The following is a 17,932-nucleotide window of genomic DNA, read 5'->3' as shown; positions in this document are numbered from 1 at the left end:
GAGTACACTGCTGTATATACTATATACCTGTATGTACTGCATGTATTATACCTCGTACCTAACATATTAATACACTGCTGTATACACTATATTCCTGTACCCACTTCATCTTTTATACCTTGTATCTGATGTATCATTACACTGCTGTATATACTATATATGTGTACCCATTGCATCTTTTATATCTCGTACCTGACACATAGCATACACACAAAGTACTGATACGTCAGGTATGAGATATAATAGATGCAGTGGGTACAGATATATGTGGACAGTCATATATTATGGTCTCTGTGCGAGGTATTAGAGGTTGTAGTTAAGGTTATGGTCAGTTTTTGGGTTAGGATTAGAATTACGGTTAGTATATTAAGGCCAGTAATAGGGTTAGGCGTAGTATTAGGGCCAGTATTAGAGGTAGGGGTCAGTATTGGTGTTAGGGGCAAGTATTACAGTAAGGCATAACATTACAGTTACGGGCCAGTATTAGGGTTAGGCCTAGTATTAGCATAAGGCTACATTCAGACGACCAAAAGATCCTTGCACTCCGCAAATTGGGGATCCGCAAAACACTGATACCAGCCGTGTGTGTTCCACATTTTGTGTAAAGCACAGTGCCAGCCCTATATAGAAATGCCTATTCTTGCGAACAAAAATAGGACATGCACTATATTTTCGCGGGGATACGGAACGGAATTACGGATGCGGACACCAAACTATGGTGAAATGAATGGGTCTGTACCTATTCTGCTAAATTGCTGAATATCTTAATGCACCCTTAGGGCCGAGTCAAAAACCAAGAGAGCAGTAAGGTACCAGAGAAGCAAGCAGAGGTTCCTCAGGTGAAGCTGAAGTCAGAACCAGGAGGGAACGCCAAGCGCAAGGGATGAGACGGACAGGAAATCAGAAGCCAAGCAGGAACAACAAACCAGGTAAGTATATCGCAGGAAGGACCTCAATAACAGGCAATCTGTAGCCAGCAGATTGCCTGTTTAAATAGGGCACTAGTGGAGTCATGTGACATAGCCAGCGTCACATGACTCCTGAGTTCCAATACAGCCCATACAGCCGAGCGCCGAGTGATCAGCTCGGCACTCAGCCCCAGTGTGGTTCCCACGGGAATGGGCGACGCCGGGTGAGCTGATGACGCGAGCGTGCCTCGGCCATTCCCACCTCCTGGAACTGTGCGCAGATCGCATCGTGACAGTACCCCCCTCCACGTGGGGCCACCGGACCCAAGGCCCCAGGCGACAGCTCCTCAGGATGTTCCACATTAAATTTTTTGACAAGTATAGATGCATGAACATCCTTAGCTGGTACCCAGGACCTTTCCTCCGGTCCATAGCCTTTCTAGTAAACCAGGTACTGTAAGGAGTTGCGGACTCTTCTAACATCCTCGGAAACCATAAACTCCTCGGAATCATTAACCAGTACCTGCAGCGGAACAACAGGAGCAATATGTTTTTTAAGCAGAGATTTGTGGAAGATGTCATGGATGTGGAAAGATTCGGGCAGCTTCAATCTAAACGATACTGGATTAATTACCTCTGTGATCTCGTACGGACCTATAAAGCGAGGTGCAAACTTTTTGGAGGCCACCTTAAGAGGCACATTTTTAGAAGTTAGCCACACCTGTAGTGTCCCACTAGGTAGGAGTGGGCTCTACACAAGGGTCAATTGGGTCCCGTGTTACTTCTGCTCACAAGGGACAGTGATATTATATTGATCTATGCATTGTAATGTATTTTCTGTGTGTTTTTACATTTGTATGTTTCCCCCTGTGAATGCTTAGCAGGCCTAGTTGGGTGTAATTAGACATCCTAGAAACTAGAGGGAGATAGGGAGCCCCTAGTATAAATGTCCAGGCCCAGACAGGGAGGGGTTTTTGGTCATAGTCAGGAGTCTGTGGAGACAGAAGTGAGAAGGCACCAGCCTGAGATATGCTGAGGGCCTCCTCCTGACATGCAACTAGATAGTCCAGGCTTCTAGTTGTACCAGGAGGCTATAAGGAGTACAGCCTGCCTGGAGATCAGTAATCCAGCTAACACAGATGGAGTCACCCCAGTAGTAGGAACGGACCTCCTGGGAGAAACCTGCAGCCACCTTCCAACCCAGCAGAGAAGTAAGCTGAGAGGCAGAGGTACTTTAATATATAAAGCAAGGGTCAATACGGGAGGAGGATTTATACACCAAGGATTCAAGCCAGCATTTAGGCATCCGGGCCTTGGGATCCAGCCAGCTAGTATAGCTGAGGGGATAGAGCAGCATTGTACTGCAAAGCATTAACTGTTTGCCCTCCAAGTATCTTGCAAGATTTATGCCTGCCATATTGTAAAGTGAACCTGCTCTGCACTTGTGCTATAAAAGACTGCATCATTATCTACTGTGACTGCCTGTACAAAGTTTGACTGTTTTCCGAAGTAAAGCAACGTTTGGTTTACCATCTGTGTACTCTATTCATCCTCCTGCAAATCGGTGTGCCACCGTTACAGGCACTGGCGTCACGATCCTTAAAGGGACCTTGCCTCAGGCACTCAAAATACCTGCAACATCCAGGGCACCTCATCCACCATCAGGCCTGGTCCCTATTTACAGAGTGTTCCGCAGAGGAACTTGTATCTACCTCTCCTTCACTGCTGCATGTCTGCCCAGGGTTCTCCTAAAAACAGTGAGTAACCCTCGATTGCCCATAACCATGACCTCACTATCGCTATACCCTGCAGGTCTGGTGTGCTGCACACCTTCTCCCCAATCTGAAAATCCATCCCCCCCACGTTTCTTATTAGCTTTGATTTTTTTGATTGTTTTGAGCTTTTTCTAGGTTCGAATGAACCTGAGCCAAAACTGTGCACAGTTCTAACGAGATCTTATCCACCTCAGGGTTAGACGAGGAGACAGATTACCCAGAATGAAAACGAGGCTGGAGAGCATAATTACAAATAAATGGGGAGACACCAGCGGAGGAATTAAGATGGCTGTTAATTGCAAATTCTGCCAAAGGAAGGTACTTAACCCATAACTATTGATCAGCAGAGACATATGACCTGAGAAACTGTGCCACAGACGGATCACGTCGTTCTGTCTGCCAGTTACTCTCAGGATGATAGGCAGACAAGAAAGACAATGAAAGTTGGCACCTCTGACAGAAGGCTCTCCAAAATCTGGACACAAACTGGACACCCCTATCAGAAACAATGTTCTCGGGAATACCGTGCAAACGTACAATTTGTTCTACAAATACAGAGGTCAGTCTTAGCATTAGGAAGCTTAGCAAGATGAACAAAATGTACCATCTTACTGAACCTATTGATCACTACCCAAACCACAGTTTTACCCTCTGCAGGTGGCAGGTCTGTGATGAAGTCCATAGAAATATGAGACCAGAGTCTACTGGGAATGGGTAGGGGTCGCAACTCACCAGCAGGGCGAGTTCTAGGGGTTTTAGAATTGGCACACACCTTACAGGCCAACAAATAGGACTTGACATCCTTGAATAGGGTGGACCACCAGTAAGACCTAGATACCAGCTCTTTAGTACTTTCGATACCAGGATGTCCACAAAAGAGTCGTGACACTCACTCAACAGCCAGAGACAGAATTGTTCAGGGACAAAAAAACGTATCTGTTGGTGTGGGTGTCGTGGCCAAATGTTGTTCTGCCTTAATAAGAGCTGTAAGATCTTGGGACATGGCTGCTAAAAAGACATTAGCTGGCAATATAGTTTCAGGCGGTGTGTCCATAGGCTGAAACGCACAGAAACTGAGATAGAGCATCTGCCTTCACGTTCTTACTTCCTGGCCTGAAAGTGATGGAGAAATTAAAACGTGTAAAAAAACAATGCCCATCTGACTTGACGGAGATTCCACCTCTTAGCAGACTCAAGAAACATCATATTTTTGTGATCAGTAGCAACGGTGACACAATGTTTAGCCCCCCCTCAAGAAAATGCCTCCACTCCTCAAACGCCCATTTAATGGCCAGCAATTCACGATTCCCCACATCATAATTTCTCTCGGTTGGAGAACATTTTTTGGAAAAGAAGGCACAAGGCCTTAAATTGGTAAGACTCGAGGGGCCTTGTGAGAGGCCTCGGAGGCCTCCACCTCCACAATGAACGGTCTCTCTTGATCCGGCTGAATCAAAACAGGAGCGCTACTGAAGGCCTTTTTAAGAGTTTAACCACTTCAGCCCCGCTAGGTGAAACCCCCTTCATGACCAGAGCACTTTTTACACTTCGGCACTACACTACTTTCACCGTTTATCGCTCGGTCATGCAACTTACCACCCAAATGAATTTTACCTCCTTTTCTTCTCACTAATGGAGCTTTCATTTGGTGGTATTTCATTGCTGCTGGCATTTTTACTTTTTTTGTTATTAATCAAAATGTAACGATTTTTTTGCAAAAAAATGACATTTTTCACTTTCAGCTGTAAAATTTTGCAAAAAAAACGACATCCATATATAAATTTTTCGCCAAATTTATTGTTCTACATGGCTTTGATAAAAAAAAAATGTTTGGGCAAAAAAAAAAAAAATGGTTTGGGTAAAAGTTATAGCATTTACAAACTATGGTACAAAAATGTGAATTTCCGCTTTTTGAAACAGCTCTGACTTTCTGAGCACCTGTCATGTTTCCTGAGGTTCTACAATGCCCAAACAGTAGAAAACCCCCACAAATGACCCCATTTCGGAAAGTAGACACCCTAAGGTATTCGCTGATGGGCATAGTGAGTTCATAGAACTTTTTATTTTTTGTCACAAGTTAGCGGAAAATGATGATGATTTTATTTTTTTTTATTTTTTCTTACAAAGTCTCATATTCCACTAACTTGCGACAAAAAATAAAAAATTCTAGGAACTCACCATGCCCCTCACAGAATACCTTGGGGTGTCTTCTTTCCAAAATGGGGTCACTTGTTGGGTATTGACCAAATATCTTGGTCAAATGCCAACTTTGTATAAAAAAATGGGAAAAGTTGTCTTTTGCCAAGATATTTCTCTCATCCAGCATGGGTATATGTAAAATGACACCCCAAAACACATTCCCCAACTTCTCCTGAGTACGGCGATACCAGATGTGTCACACTTTTTTGCAGCCAAGGTGGGCAAAGGGGCACACATTCCAAAGTGCACCTTTCGGATTTTGCAGGCCATTTTTTACACATTTTGATTGCAAGGTACTTCTCACACATTTGGGCCCCTAAATTGCCAGGGCAGTATAACTACGCCACAAGTGACCCCATTTTGGAAAGAAGACACCCCAAGGTATTCCGTGAGGGGCATGGCGAGTTCCTAGAATTTTTTATTTTTTGTCACAAGTTAGCGGAAAATGATGATTTTTTTTTCTTTCTCTTTTTTCCTTACAAAGTCTCATATTCCACTAACTTGCGACAAAAAATAAAACATTCTAGGAACTCGCCATGCCCCTCACGGAATACCTTGGGGTGTCTTCTTTCCAAAATGGGGTCACTTGTGGCGTAGTTATACTGCCCTGGAAATTTAGGGGCCCATATGTGTGAGAAGTACTTTGCAATCAAAATCTGTAAAAAATGACCGGTGAAATCCGAAAGGTGCACTTTGGAATATGTGCCCCTTTGCCCACCTTGGCATCAAAAAAGTGTCACACATCTGTGATTTGGGGTGTCATTTTACATATACCCATGCTGGGTGAGAGAAATATCTTGGCAAAAGACAACTTTTCCCATTTTTTTATACAAAGTTGGCATTTGACCAAGATATTTTTCTCACCCAGCATGGGTATATGTAAAATGACACCCCAAAACACATTGCCCAACTTCTCCTGAGTACGGCGATACCAGATGTGTCACACTTTTTTGCTGCCAAGGTGGGCAAAGGGGCACATATTCCAAAGTGCACCTTTCGGATTTTGCAGGGCATTTTTTACACATTTTGATTGCAAAATTCTTCTCACACATTTGGGCCCCTAAATTGCCAGGGCAGTATAACTACCCCACAAGTGACCCCATTTTGGAAAGAAGACACCCCAAGGTATTCCGTGAGGGGCATGGCGAGTTAATAGAATTTTTTATTTTTTGTCGCAAGTTAGTGGAATATGAGACTTTGTAAGGAAAAAAGAAAAAAAAAGAAAAATCATCATTTTCCGCTAAATTGTGACAAAAAATAAAAAATTCTAGGAACTCGCCGTGCCCCCCACGGAATACCTTGGGGTGTCTTCTTTCCAAAATGGGGTCACTTGTGGCGTAGTTATACTGCCCTGGCAATTTAGGGGCCCAAATGTGTAAGAAGTACCTTGCAATCAAAATGTGTAAAAAATGGCCTGCGAAATCCGAAAGGTGCCCCTTTGCCCACCTTGGCTGCAAAAAAGTGTCACACATGTGGTATCGCCGTACTCAGGAGAAGTTGGGAAATGTGTTTTGGGGGGTCATTTTACATATACCCATGCTGGGTGAGAGAAATATCTTGGCAAAAGACAACTTTTCCCATTTTTTTATACAAAGTTGGCATTTGACCAAGATATTTTTCTCACCCAGCATATGTATATGTAAAATGACACCCCAAAACACATTCCCCAACTTCTCCTGAGTACGGCGATACCACATGTGTGACACTTTTTTGCAGCCTAGATGCGCAAAGGGGCCCAAATTCCTTTTAGGAGGGCATTTTTAGACATTTGGATCCCAGACTTCTTCTCACACTTTCGGGCCCCTAAAAAGCCAGGGCAGTATAAATACCCCACATGTGACCCCACTTTGGAAAGAAGACACCCCAAGGTATTCAATGAGGGGCCTGGCGAGTTCCTAGAATTTTTTTTTTTTGCATAAGTTAGCGGATATTGATTTTTTTTTGTTTTTTTCTCACAAAGTCTCACTTTCCGCTAACTTAGGACAAAAATTTCAATCTTTCATGGACTCAATATGCCCCTCACGGAATACCTTGGGGTGTCTTCTTTCCGAAATGGGGTCACATGTGGGGTATTTATACTGCCCTGGCTTTTTAGGGGCCCTAAAGTGTGAGAAGAAGTCTGGAATATAAATGTCTAAAAATGTTTACGCATTTGGATTCCGTGAGGGGTATGGTGAGCTAATGTGAGATTTTATTTTTTGACACAAGTTAGTGGAATATGAGACTTTGTAAGAAAAAACAAAAACAAAAACAAACAAAAAATTTCCGCTAACTTGTGCCAAAAAAAATGTCTGAATGGAGCCTTACCGGGGGGGGGTGATCAATGACGGGGGTGATCAATGACAGGGGGGTGATCACCCATATAGACTCCCTGATCACCCCCCTGTCACTGATCACCCCCCCTGTAAGGCTCCATTCAGACATCCGCATGATTTTTTACGGATCCATGGATACATGGATCGGATCCACAGAACGCATGCGGACGTCTGAATGGAGCCTTACAGGGGGGTTATCAATGACAGGGGGTGATCAGGGTGATCAGGGTGATCACCCCCCTGTCACTGATCACCCCCCCTGTAAGGCTCCATTCAGACATCCGCATGATTTTTTACGGATCCATGGATACATGGATCGGATCCACAAAACGCATGCGGACGTCTGAATGGAGCCTTACAGGGGGGTTATCAATGACAGGGGGTGATCAGGGTAATCAGGGTGATCACCCCCCTGTCACTGATCACCCCCCCTGTAAGGCTCCATTCAGACATCCGCATGATTTTTTACGGATCCATGGATACATGGATCGGATCCACAGAACACATGCGGACGTCTGAATGGAGCCTTAAAGGGGGGTTATCAATGACAGGGGGTGATCAGGGTAATCAGGGTGATCACCCCCCTGTCACTGATCACCCCCCCTGTAAGGCTCCATTCAGACATCCGCATGATTTTTTACGGATCCATGGATACATGGATCGGATCCACAAAACGCATGCGGACGTCTGAATGGAGCCTTACAGGGGGGTTATCAATGACGGGGGGTGATCAGGGTAATCAGGGTGATCACCCCCCTGTCACTGATCACCCCCCCTGTAAGGCTCCATTCAGACATCCGCATGATTTTTTACGGATCCATGGATACATGGATCGGATCCACAGAACGCATGCGGACGTCTGAATGGAGCCTTACAGGGGGGTTATCAATGACAGGGGGTGATCAGGGTGATCACCCCCCTGTCACTGATCACCCCCCCTGTAAGGCTCCATTCAGACATCCGCATGATTTTTTAGGGATCCATGGATACATGGATCGGATCCACAGAACGCATGCGGACGTCTGAATGGAGCCTTACAGGGGGGTTATCAATGACAGGGGGTGATCAGGGTGATCACCCCCCTGTCACTGATCACCCCCCCTGTAAGGCTCCATTCAGACGTCCGCATGATTTTTACGGATCCATGGATACATGGATCGGATCCGTAAAAATCATGCGGACGTCTAAATGGAGCCTTACAGGGGGGTGATCAATGACAGGGGGGTGATCAATGACAGGGGGTGATCAGGGAGTGTATATGGGTGATCACCCGCCTGTCATTGATCACCCCCCTGTAAGGCTCCATTCAGACGTCCCTATGCTTTTTGCGGATCCGATCCATGTATCCGTGGATCCGTAAAAATCATACAGACGTCTGAACGGAGCCTGACAGGGGGGTGATCAATGACAGGGCGGTGATCAATGACAGGGGGGTGATCAGGGAGTTTATATGGGGTGATCATGGGTGATCAGGGGTTTATAAGGGGTTAATAAGTGACGGGGGGGGGGTGTAGTGTAGTGTAGTGTGGTGTTTGGTGGGACTGTACTGACCTACCTGAGTCCTCTGGTGGTCGATCCTAACAAAAGGGACCACCAGAGGACCAGGTAGGAGGTATATTAGACGCTGTTATGAAAACAGCGTCTAATATACCTGTTAGGGGTTAAAAAATTCGGATCTCCAGCCTGCCAGCGAGCGATCGCGCGTTCACAGGAAATCTCGCGTCTCGTGAGAAGACGCGTATATGCGTCCAGGAGGAGTAAAGCAACCACCTCCCGGACGCATATACGCGTACAGCGGTCGGGAGGTGGTTAAAATGCTTTAGTAGCTTCAACAGACAAGTTATCCAGGTCCACCCCTTTTTTGGTGAGGTCGATCAAGGGCCTAGCAATTACCAAAAAATTATTTATAAAAATGAGGAAAATTGGCTTCTACCTCACAGGTTTTTTTTTGCCTTCCTCTGGATCAACTGGCAGGATGACAGGCCGAACTAGATGGACAAATGTCTTTTTTCAGCCTTATGTACTATGTTACTGTCACCACCAGACATCTGAGAAGCTCTGACAGACGTTCTTCAGAACCTCCTCCTTGAGGTTCCTTTTGTTTTGCTTTCGTTTTCTCATCTCGTTAGCCTCTCTCAGCTATCATGCAGTTGCACTGATTGCATCCCTTTAAATCCCTTCCCATACGGCATCACTTTGCGGTTTATACAACTTCCTGGAGTGTGTGCATGCTGGATGCTACTACTGAGTCTTCTACGGATAAGTTTTGTTCATTCATTTGTGTTTTCCTGTTTGCTGGATACCAGGTGACCCTGACTCCCTCCATATCAAGTGTAGGGAGCCGGTGGTCGTGTCCCCACACTATTATAGGGTGTTCAGGTGTTATACAGTCGAGGTACGAGGTTATGCGATCATCTACCATTGAGATTTTTGCATAGGCTGAGCAGTTAGGGAGAGAGCCAGGTCTTTTGCAGGGCCCTCCCTTTTGTTCCTTAGTTTTGGATCCAGTCAGTCGGATCTTAATTTTGTGTCTTCTAGTTTTCTGTACACCTTCCGTGACAGTTACTATGTTAAATCTACGGTAATAAATAGCAAACCTATAAAACGTTGTAAGGCCTTTGAGGACGATGGCCTTACCCAGTGCATAATTGCTAATACCTTGCTAGGGTCCATTTTAAAAGCATGAGAAGTAAGAACATACCCGAGATACAAACACATTTCTCCTGTTTGGCAGCCAATTGATTCTCCCTCAAAACCTCCAACACTGGTTTAACATGAAACACATGACTCTTGTAATCAGGGGAAAAAATCTAAACATCATCAAGGTAGACAATCACAAATTTACCCAGGAATTCTCTAAAAATATCATTCATAAAGTTTTGGAACACTGCTGATGTATTACTGAGTCCAAAAGGTATTACAAGATATTCGAAGTGTCCAGCTGGAGTATTAAAAGCTGTCTTCCACTTGTCTCCCTCCTTAATTCGAATCAAGTTATATGCCCCCTTCAAATCAATTTTAGAGAACCAGGAAGCCCACAGTACTTGATTAAACAGATCAAGAATCAATGGGAGGAAGTATTGATTATTGATCGTAATCTTATTTAACTCCCAATAATACGATACAAGGTCTGATGCTTCCATCTTGCTTTTCGACAAAAAAAAATCCCATCCCCATAGGAGATACAGAAAGCCTAATGTGTCCCTTTACTGAGACTCTCTTTAACATAATCCTCCATGGCCTTGTGTTCAGGTCTAGAAAGATTTTAGATGCGTCCCTTAGGAAACTTGACACCCTCTACCAATTCAATGGCGCAATAATAAGATCTATGGGGAGGAGGGACTCAGGGTTCGAGGAGGAAAATACATCCTTATATTCCTTTATGATTAAAGGCAATGTATTGGATTCTGCTGAGACCCCCACTTGCACCACAAACAAGCACAAACCACATTAAACCCCCAATTTCACCAGTTCCCCATTGGTCCAGTCAATGATGGGATTATGTAACTGGAGCCAAGGCATTACCAGTACTAATTCTACTGGTACGGTTTCAAGAACCAACAGAGAACATATTTCGGAGTGACACACCCCCACAGTCAAGGATATCTCAGGGGTGGAATACCTCATGGTACCACCCACCAGGGGGGTGGAATCGATAGCCATGATGTGGATGGGAGTGGGTACGGTCAAAATCGGAATACCCAACCCTAATGCAAATTTCTAATCAATAACATTGGCAGCAGAACCAGAGTCAATTAAAGCATTACTAGAACATTTGTTAGTACCCATGGAGACAGTAATAGGTACTAGTAATTAACTTTTGACCACATTAGGAAATACCTGGTTCTTACGCTCCCCTGTCTTGATAGATTTACCAAGGAAGTTTTCTTGGAGCACTGGTTAATCCAATGGTCTGAGTCTCCACAATAGAAACAAGTCCCTCGTTGGCGACGCTGATCTGTGAGTCATCCCGACCTGTATAGGTTCCTCAGAAGAGAATTTGGCTCTGCTCGTAGAACAGACCTCTGACTGGACCACCTCCTGGGGAGAAAGCAAATGTTCCTGCCGTCTCTCCCTAACACGTCTGTCAAGTCAAACAGCGAGTGTCATAGTCTCCTCCAATGTCTCAGGAAGCTGATAGTTTTCAGACAAACCTGACCTGAACTGGCTTTTAAGGGCTCGTTCATTCCAGCCAGACGGAACACACCATCGTCTGAACTGGGTGCAATACTCTTCAGCAGGTTAATCTCCCTGTACCTCCCAAAGCCTTAAGAGCGGTTTCAGCTACCATGGCCCTGTCAGGTTCATCATACAAGGTTCCCAGGACCTGAAAGAACCCCTCGATAGAACTGAGACAACCAGAAGGCAAGGAAAATGCCCAATCCTGGGGGTCCCCCTGTAATTGGGAGATAACTACGCCCACGTGCTGGCTCTCAGAACCGGATGACAAGGGGCGTAATCTGAAATAAATCTTACAATTCTGTAAGGCTCCATTCAGACGTCCGTATGTGTTTTGCGGATCCACGGATCGGATCAGCAAAACACATACGGACGTCTGAAAGGAGCCTTACAGGGGGGTGATCAGGGAGTCTATATGGGATGATCACCCCCCTGTAAGGCTCCATTCAGACGTCCGTATGTGTTTTACGGATCCATGGATCGGATCCACAAAACACATACGGACGTCTGAATGGAGCCTTACAGGGGGGTGATCAATGACAGGGGGGTGATCACCCCATATAGACTCCCTGATCACCCCCTGTCATTGATCACCCCCCTGTCATTACTACGCCCACGTGCTGGCTCTCAGAACCAGATGACAAGGGGCGTGATCTGAAATAAATGTTACAATTCTCTTTGAAAGAAAGAAACTTGTTACGGTCACCAGAAAATGGTTAAGGAAGTTTAATCTGAAGCTCCATAAGATGACTAGATGAATGTGGCGTAGAAGCACTCTAGCCTAATTTATGTAAATTGAGTTTCTCCCCCAATTCCTGAGTTAAATTAGAAACATGCTTAGAAACATGCTTCATCAGAGTAATGAAAGGATTCATGGTAACAGTGGCAATTTGGGCCTGTTATTCTTGTCACACACACAGGGGGTGGTCGAAGTGACCACTGAGCTCCACCCACACCCCCGTCCCTGGCCACTTGCCTCGCAAGTCCTAGTGACAAGGGACAACTGGACGAAAAACCCTTAGTAGGGTTAAGCAAACCTGAACTGTAAAGTTTTTGGACCCTGGACCCTGTCATGGAACCATGAACCAGACGTACAACAAGAGATAAGTGGAAATAAGAAGGCTTTATTGAAAATCAAGCTGTAAGGCAAAAGTCCAAACGGATGGCTAAACCGAAGCAGGGTCTTGCGAAGCCAGAGGTCAGGAACCAGAAGGGTAGTCAGACGAAGCCTGGATCAGGAACCAGCAGGGTAGTCAGACGAAGCCTGGATCAGGAACCAGCAGGGTAGTCAGACGAAGCCAGGATCAGGAACCAGAAGCAGCAGCAGTCTTAGAAGCATGTGAACACAGGAGGACCAAGCAAGGAACTGAAGCCACAGACCTCCTATATATATGAGCTAGGCATCCAGCTCCTCCCAGTGGGAAGGAGAAGCCGCAGGGTGGGAGGCTACAAGAAACCCAGAAACCAAGATGGCCGCCAGCACATCTCAAACGAAGGAGAACAGCAAGAAGGTAAGACCATGACAGTACCTCCCCCTCAAGGGCCCCTCCTCCGCGGAGTAAAGAACGGTTTCTGAGGGAAGCGTGCGTGGAAGGCTCGGAGCAAGGCAGGAGCATGGACATCTGCGGAGGGAACCCAGGAACGCTCCTCTGGACCATAACCACGCCAATGGACCAAAAACTGCACCCGACCGCGGACCAGGCGTGAGTCCAGGATATTGCTCACCTCATACTCCTCACGATTGCCCACTTGGACCGGACGAGGCCGAGGAACCGAGGAAGTGAAACGATTACACACCAGTGGCTTCAACAGGGAGACATGAAACACGTTGGAGATCCGCATGCCAGGAGGAAGCGCAAGGGCATAGGCTACCGGGTTTACCCTGCGAAGCACTCGGAAGGGACCAACAAAGCGAGGCGCCAGCTTGGGAGTGGGCACTCGAAGGTTGAGGTTGCGGGTGGACAACCATACGCGGTCTCCGACCTGGTAGGAAGGAGCGGGCGCTCGTCTGCGATCAGCCTGGAGTCTCTGGCGCTGCGCAGAGACCTCAAGGGACCTCTGGATCTGTACCCAAGAAGCACGTAGGACGGAAAGGTGATCCTCCACAGCCGGAATATCCTGGGGAGAGAATACCTCCGGTAACACGGCAGGTTGGAACCCATAATTGGCCATGAAGGGAGACGTCCCAGAGGAAGAGTTCACCGCCGTGTTCCTGGCAAACTCAGCCCAAGGCAGGAGGTCAACCCAATTGTCTTGGTGATCGGAGACATAGCAACGAAGGAATTGCTCCAAGGCCTGATTGGATCGTTCTGCGGCCCCATTGGACTGAGGGTGGTAGGCCGAGGAGAAAGAGAGATGAATCCCCAACTGGGAGCAAAAGGAGCGCCAGAACCTGGACACAAACTGACTCCCCCGATCCGACACAATCTCCTTGGGCAAACCGTGCAACCGGAAGACCTCCCTGGCAAAAATCGTGGCCAACTCTTGTGCAGAGGGTAACTTCTTGAGAGGAACACAGTGGCACATTTTGGAAAACCGATCCACAATCATGAGAATGACCGTATGGCCTCGGGATGCAGGGAGGTCCACAATGAAATCCATCCCCAGGTGTGACCATGGACGCTCCCCGGTGGCTATGGGTTGCAAAAGGCCCAACGGACGGTGCCGAGGGGACTTACTCTGGGCACAAATGGAGCATGCCGCTACATATGCGGCGATGTCGGAACGTAGAGAAGGCCACCAGAACAGACGTGAAACAGCCCAGGACAGCTGATTCTTTCCAGGATGCCCCGCGGCCTTGGAGTTATGGTAGGTTCGCAACAACCGAGTGCGCAACTCCTCAGGCACAAAACATCTGCCGTTGGGTCTCCCAGAGGGAGCACCAGATTGAGCCGCCAAAATCTGCTCACCCAGGGGAGAGGTCAGGCTGGTGCGAATGGCGGCCAGGATCTGATTCGGAGGTATGACCGAAGTCGGAATCGACTCCTCCCCGGACAGCTCGGAGTACTGCCGTGATAAGGCATCCGCTCTGATGTTCTTGGAACCGGGTAGGTAGGAGACCACGTAATTAAAACGTGACAAGAACAGAGCCCATCTGGCCTGACGTGGTGTCAATCTCTTGGCCTCAGAGAGGTAGGTCAGATTCTTGTGGTCCGTCAGGATGAGAACCGGAACCACCGAGCCCTCGAGCAAGTGCCTCCATTCTTTAAGGGCCTGCACGATGGCCAATAACTCCCTGTCACCAATCTGATAGTTGCACTCCGCGGAAGACAGTTTCCGAGAGTAAAACCCACAAGGAAGCAGAGGACCCTTTGGTGTTCTACGCTGAGACAGAAGGGCGCCTACTCCCGTCTCAGACGCGTCCACCTCGAGGACAAAAGGCAACCCAGGGTTGGGATGCGACAGAATCGGAGCCGACACAAAGGCGGACTTTAGAGCCTCAAAAGCTCGGATGGCCTCGAGCGGCCAGACCTGGGGATTACTGCCCTTCCTGGTCAGATCCGTGAGAGGCTTGGCTAGCATGGAAAAGTCCCTGATGAACTTCCGATAATAATTGGCGAAGCCCAAAAAGCGCTGCAGGGCACGAAGACCACTGGGCTGGGGCCACTGTAAGACAGCCGAAACCTTCTCAGGATCCATGGAGAACCCCTCAGCGGAAATGATGTAACCTAAGAAGGTTACCTGGGATCGGTGAAATTCGCATTTCTCCAGCTTACCGAACAGCTTGTTCTCTCGTAACCGTTGCAACACTCGTCTGACATCCAGAATGTGGGCCTCCATGGATTCAGAATACACCAAGATGTCATCCAAATAGACCACCACACACTGCTGCAACAGGTCACGGAAAACATCGTTGATGAATTCCTGGAAGACTGCGGGCGCATTGCACAAGCCAAAGGGCATAACCAAGGATTCATAATGACCGGTCCTGGTGTTAAACGCGGTCTTCCACTCATCGCCCGCCTTGATCCTTACCAGGTTATATGCCGCCCTCAGGTCGAGTTTGGTAAAGACCGTGGCCCCTTTGAGGCGATCGAACAGCTCGGAAATCAAGGGTATCGGGTAAGCGTTCTTGATCGTGATGCGATTGAGACCCCTGTAATCGATGCAAGGCCTCAACTCACCGCCCTTCTTTTTCACAAAGAAAAATCCAGCCCCTGCCGGGGACGAGGATTTGCGAATGTGTCCGCGTGAAAGCGCCTCCCTCACGTACTCCTCCATGGCCTCATTCTCCGCTACCGACAGTGGATAGACTTTGCCACGAGGAGGAACGGCACCAGATTGTAACTCTATGGCACAATCGTATGAGCGGTGCGGAGGTAGGGCAACCGCACGCACCTTATCGAATACATCCCGGTACTCCTCGTATTCAGGAGGCAACAGAGAGTCCGAGGAAGTACACAGCAACTTGACAGACCCATGGATGCAACTAGCCCCACACTGCGGTGACCACGAGAGGATCTCGGCCGATCTCCAATCGAAAGTCGGATTATGCTTCTGGAGTCAGGGGTACCCCAAGACCACCGAGTAGTGTGGAGACGAAATAACCTGGAGACAAACCGACTCTCTGTGAACGGCACCAATGGCCATCCCCACTGGAAGGGTCTCATGAGTCACGTGTGGCGGCAGAAGGGGTCTGCCGTCTATCGCCTCAAGAGCCAGTGGGGAACCTCGAGGCTGCAGAGGAATGGAATTGGCGGCAGCGAACACACTATCAATGAACAAACCACCAGCACCAGAGATCACCAACGCCTGGGTCATCACCGAGCCCCCGAGCCAGGAGAGGAAAACAGTAATCAGTGGTTTGTCAACACGGGAAACCGGGGACGAGGAGACTCCACCCAAGATCTGCCCCCGACAGGATCTCAGGTGCGAGCGTTTCCCGGACGGTTCGGGCATGCCAACTGAAAATGCCCACCGAGACCACAGTACATGCATCGGCCCTCGCGTCTCCGGAGTGCCCTCTCCCCCTCGGACAGGCGAGCAAACCCCAGCTGCATGGGTTCACCCCCAGACAAGTCATCCCCAGGAGGCGTGGGAGGAGAGGGAGGCACGGGTGGGACAGCAAACGTAGGCGCCAATCTGTTAGAAGACCTCCGCAGGTTCTCCTTAAAGGAAGGTCTCTCCCTGAGTCTGGTGTCAATCAAAATCAGAAAAGAAATAAGAGACTCGAGCTCCACAGGTAGGTCCTTAGCTGCAACCTCATCCTTCAAGGCATCCGAGAGACCATGAGAGAAAGCAGCGACCAGAGCCTCATTATTCCAGCCCACCTCTGCTGCCAGGGTACGAAACTCAATGGCGTATTCAGCTACGGATCGTGAACCCTGTCTGATGGACATAAGGAGCTTCGCAGCAGAGGCAGCACGAGCCGGCACATCGAATACCTTCCGAAGAGAAGCAACAAAACCGGAAAACTCGGCAACCACCGGATTGTTGTTCTCCCATAAAGGGCTGGCCCAGGCCAAGGCCTTGTCCGAGAGCAGCGAGATCAAGAAGCCCACCTTTGATCTCTCAGTAGGAAAGGCATGTGGCAACAACTCGAAATAAATGCCCACCTGGTTAAGGAAACCTCTGCACTGAGTTGGCTCTCCCCCAAAGCGCTGTGGAAGGGGGGCAGAACCGGTCATACCCTGAAACACCGCAGGCGCAGCAACAGGTGTCGGGGTAGACTCTGGCGCAACAACCGGAGCGGCAGTAGGAGCGGGCCCAGGAGCGACAACCGACCCATCGGCAACGGAAGCTAAATGAGCCGTGCGTTCAAGCAGGGTTTGCAACGCCACAGCGAACCGACCCAACAGGTGATCCTGCTGATCAAGTCTGGCAACCAGCGTAGGTAGCGAGGATGGCCCTGTACCGTCAGAATTCATGGCTTGGTCCTAATGTCATGGAACCATGAACCAGACGTACAACAAGAGATAAGTGGAAATAAGAAGGCTTTATTGAAAATCAAGCTGTAAGGCAAAAGTCCAAACGGATGGCTAAACCGAAGCAGGGTCTTGCGAAGCCAGAGGTCAGGAACCAGAAGGGTAGTCAGACGAAGCCTGGATCAGGAACCAGCAGGGTAGTCAGACGAAGCCTGGATCAGGAACCAGCAGGGTAGTCAGACGAAGCCAGGATCAGGAACCAGAAGCAGCAGCAGTCTTAGAAGCATGTGAACACAGGAGGACCAAGCAAGGAACTGAAGCCACAGACCTCCTATATATATGAGCTAGGCATCCAGCTCCTCCCAGTGGGAAGGAGAAGCCGCAGGGTGGGAGGCTACAAGAAACCCAGAAACCAAGATGGCCGCCAGCACATGTCAAACGAAGGAGAACAGCAAGAAGGTAAGACCATGACAGACCCGAACCCAAACTTTTCAGTAAAAGTTTGGGTTCGATGTTCGGCTATTTTATGGCACTTTTTGAAAGGCTACAGAGCTGCCAATCAACAAGCGTATAACTCTGTGCCCTTAGAAGCCATCACAGCCATGCCTACTAATGGCATGGCTGTGATTGGCCAGTGCAGCATGTGACCCAGCCTCTATATAAGCTGGAGTCACATAGCGCTGCACATCTCT

At 48.1% G+C, this 17,932-nt stretch overlaps 1 protein-coding gene across 2 annotated transcripts in view; it reads left to right on the top strand.

The window, feature by feature from the left end:
- The window catches only part of NTMT2 (N-terminal Xaa-Pro-Lys N-methyltransferase 2), a 404,223-nt gene that overhangs the window by 191,382 nt on the left and 194,909 nt on the right, over positions 1 to 17,932 (top strand). The window contains exon 2 of one of the 2 annotated variants that reach the window (XM_044302319.1): positions 780 to 929. The exons of the other annotated variant lie outside the window; for it this stretch is intronic. Within the exon in view, the coding sequence (XP_044158254.1) occupies positions 884 to 929 (46 nt within the window). The 5' untranslated portion in view covers positions 780 to 883. The remainder of the gene's footprint in view (positions 1 to 779; positions 930 to 17,932) is intronic. 2 annotated transcript variants of the gene reach the window in all.

This window comes from Bufo gargarizans, chromosome 7 (assembly GCF_014858855.1).
Source record: "Bufo gargarizans isolate SCDJY-AF-19 chromosome 7, ASM1485885v1, whole genome shotgun sequence".
In the NCBI taxonomy this organism is placed as follows: Eukaryota; Metazoa; Chordata; class Amphibia; order Anura; family Bufonidae; genus Bufo; species Bufo gargarizans.
Note: the sequence above shows the minus strand (reverse complement) of the source record. Positions and strands in the feature narration are given on the sequence as shown.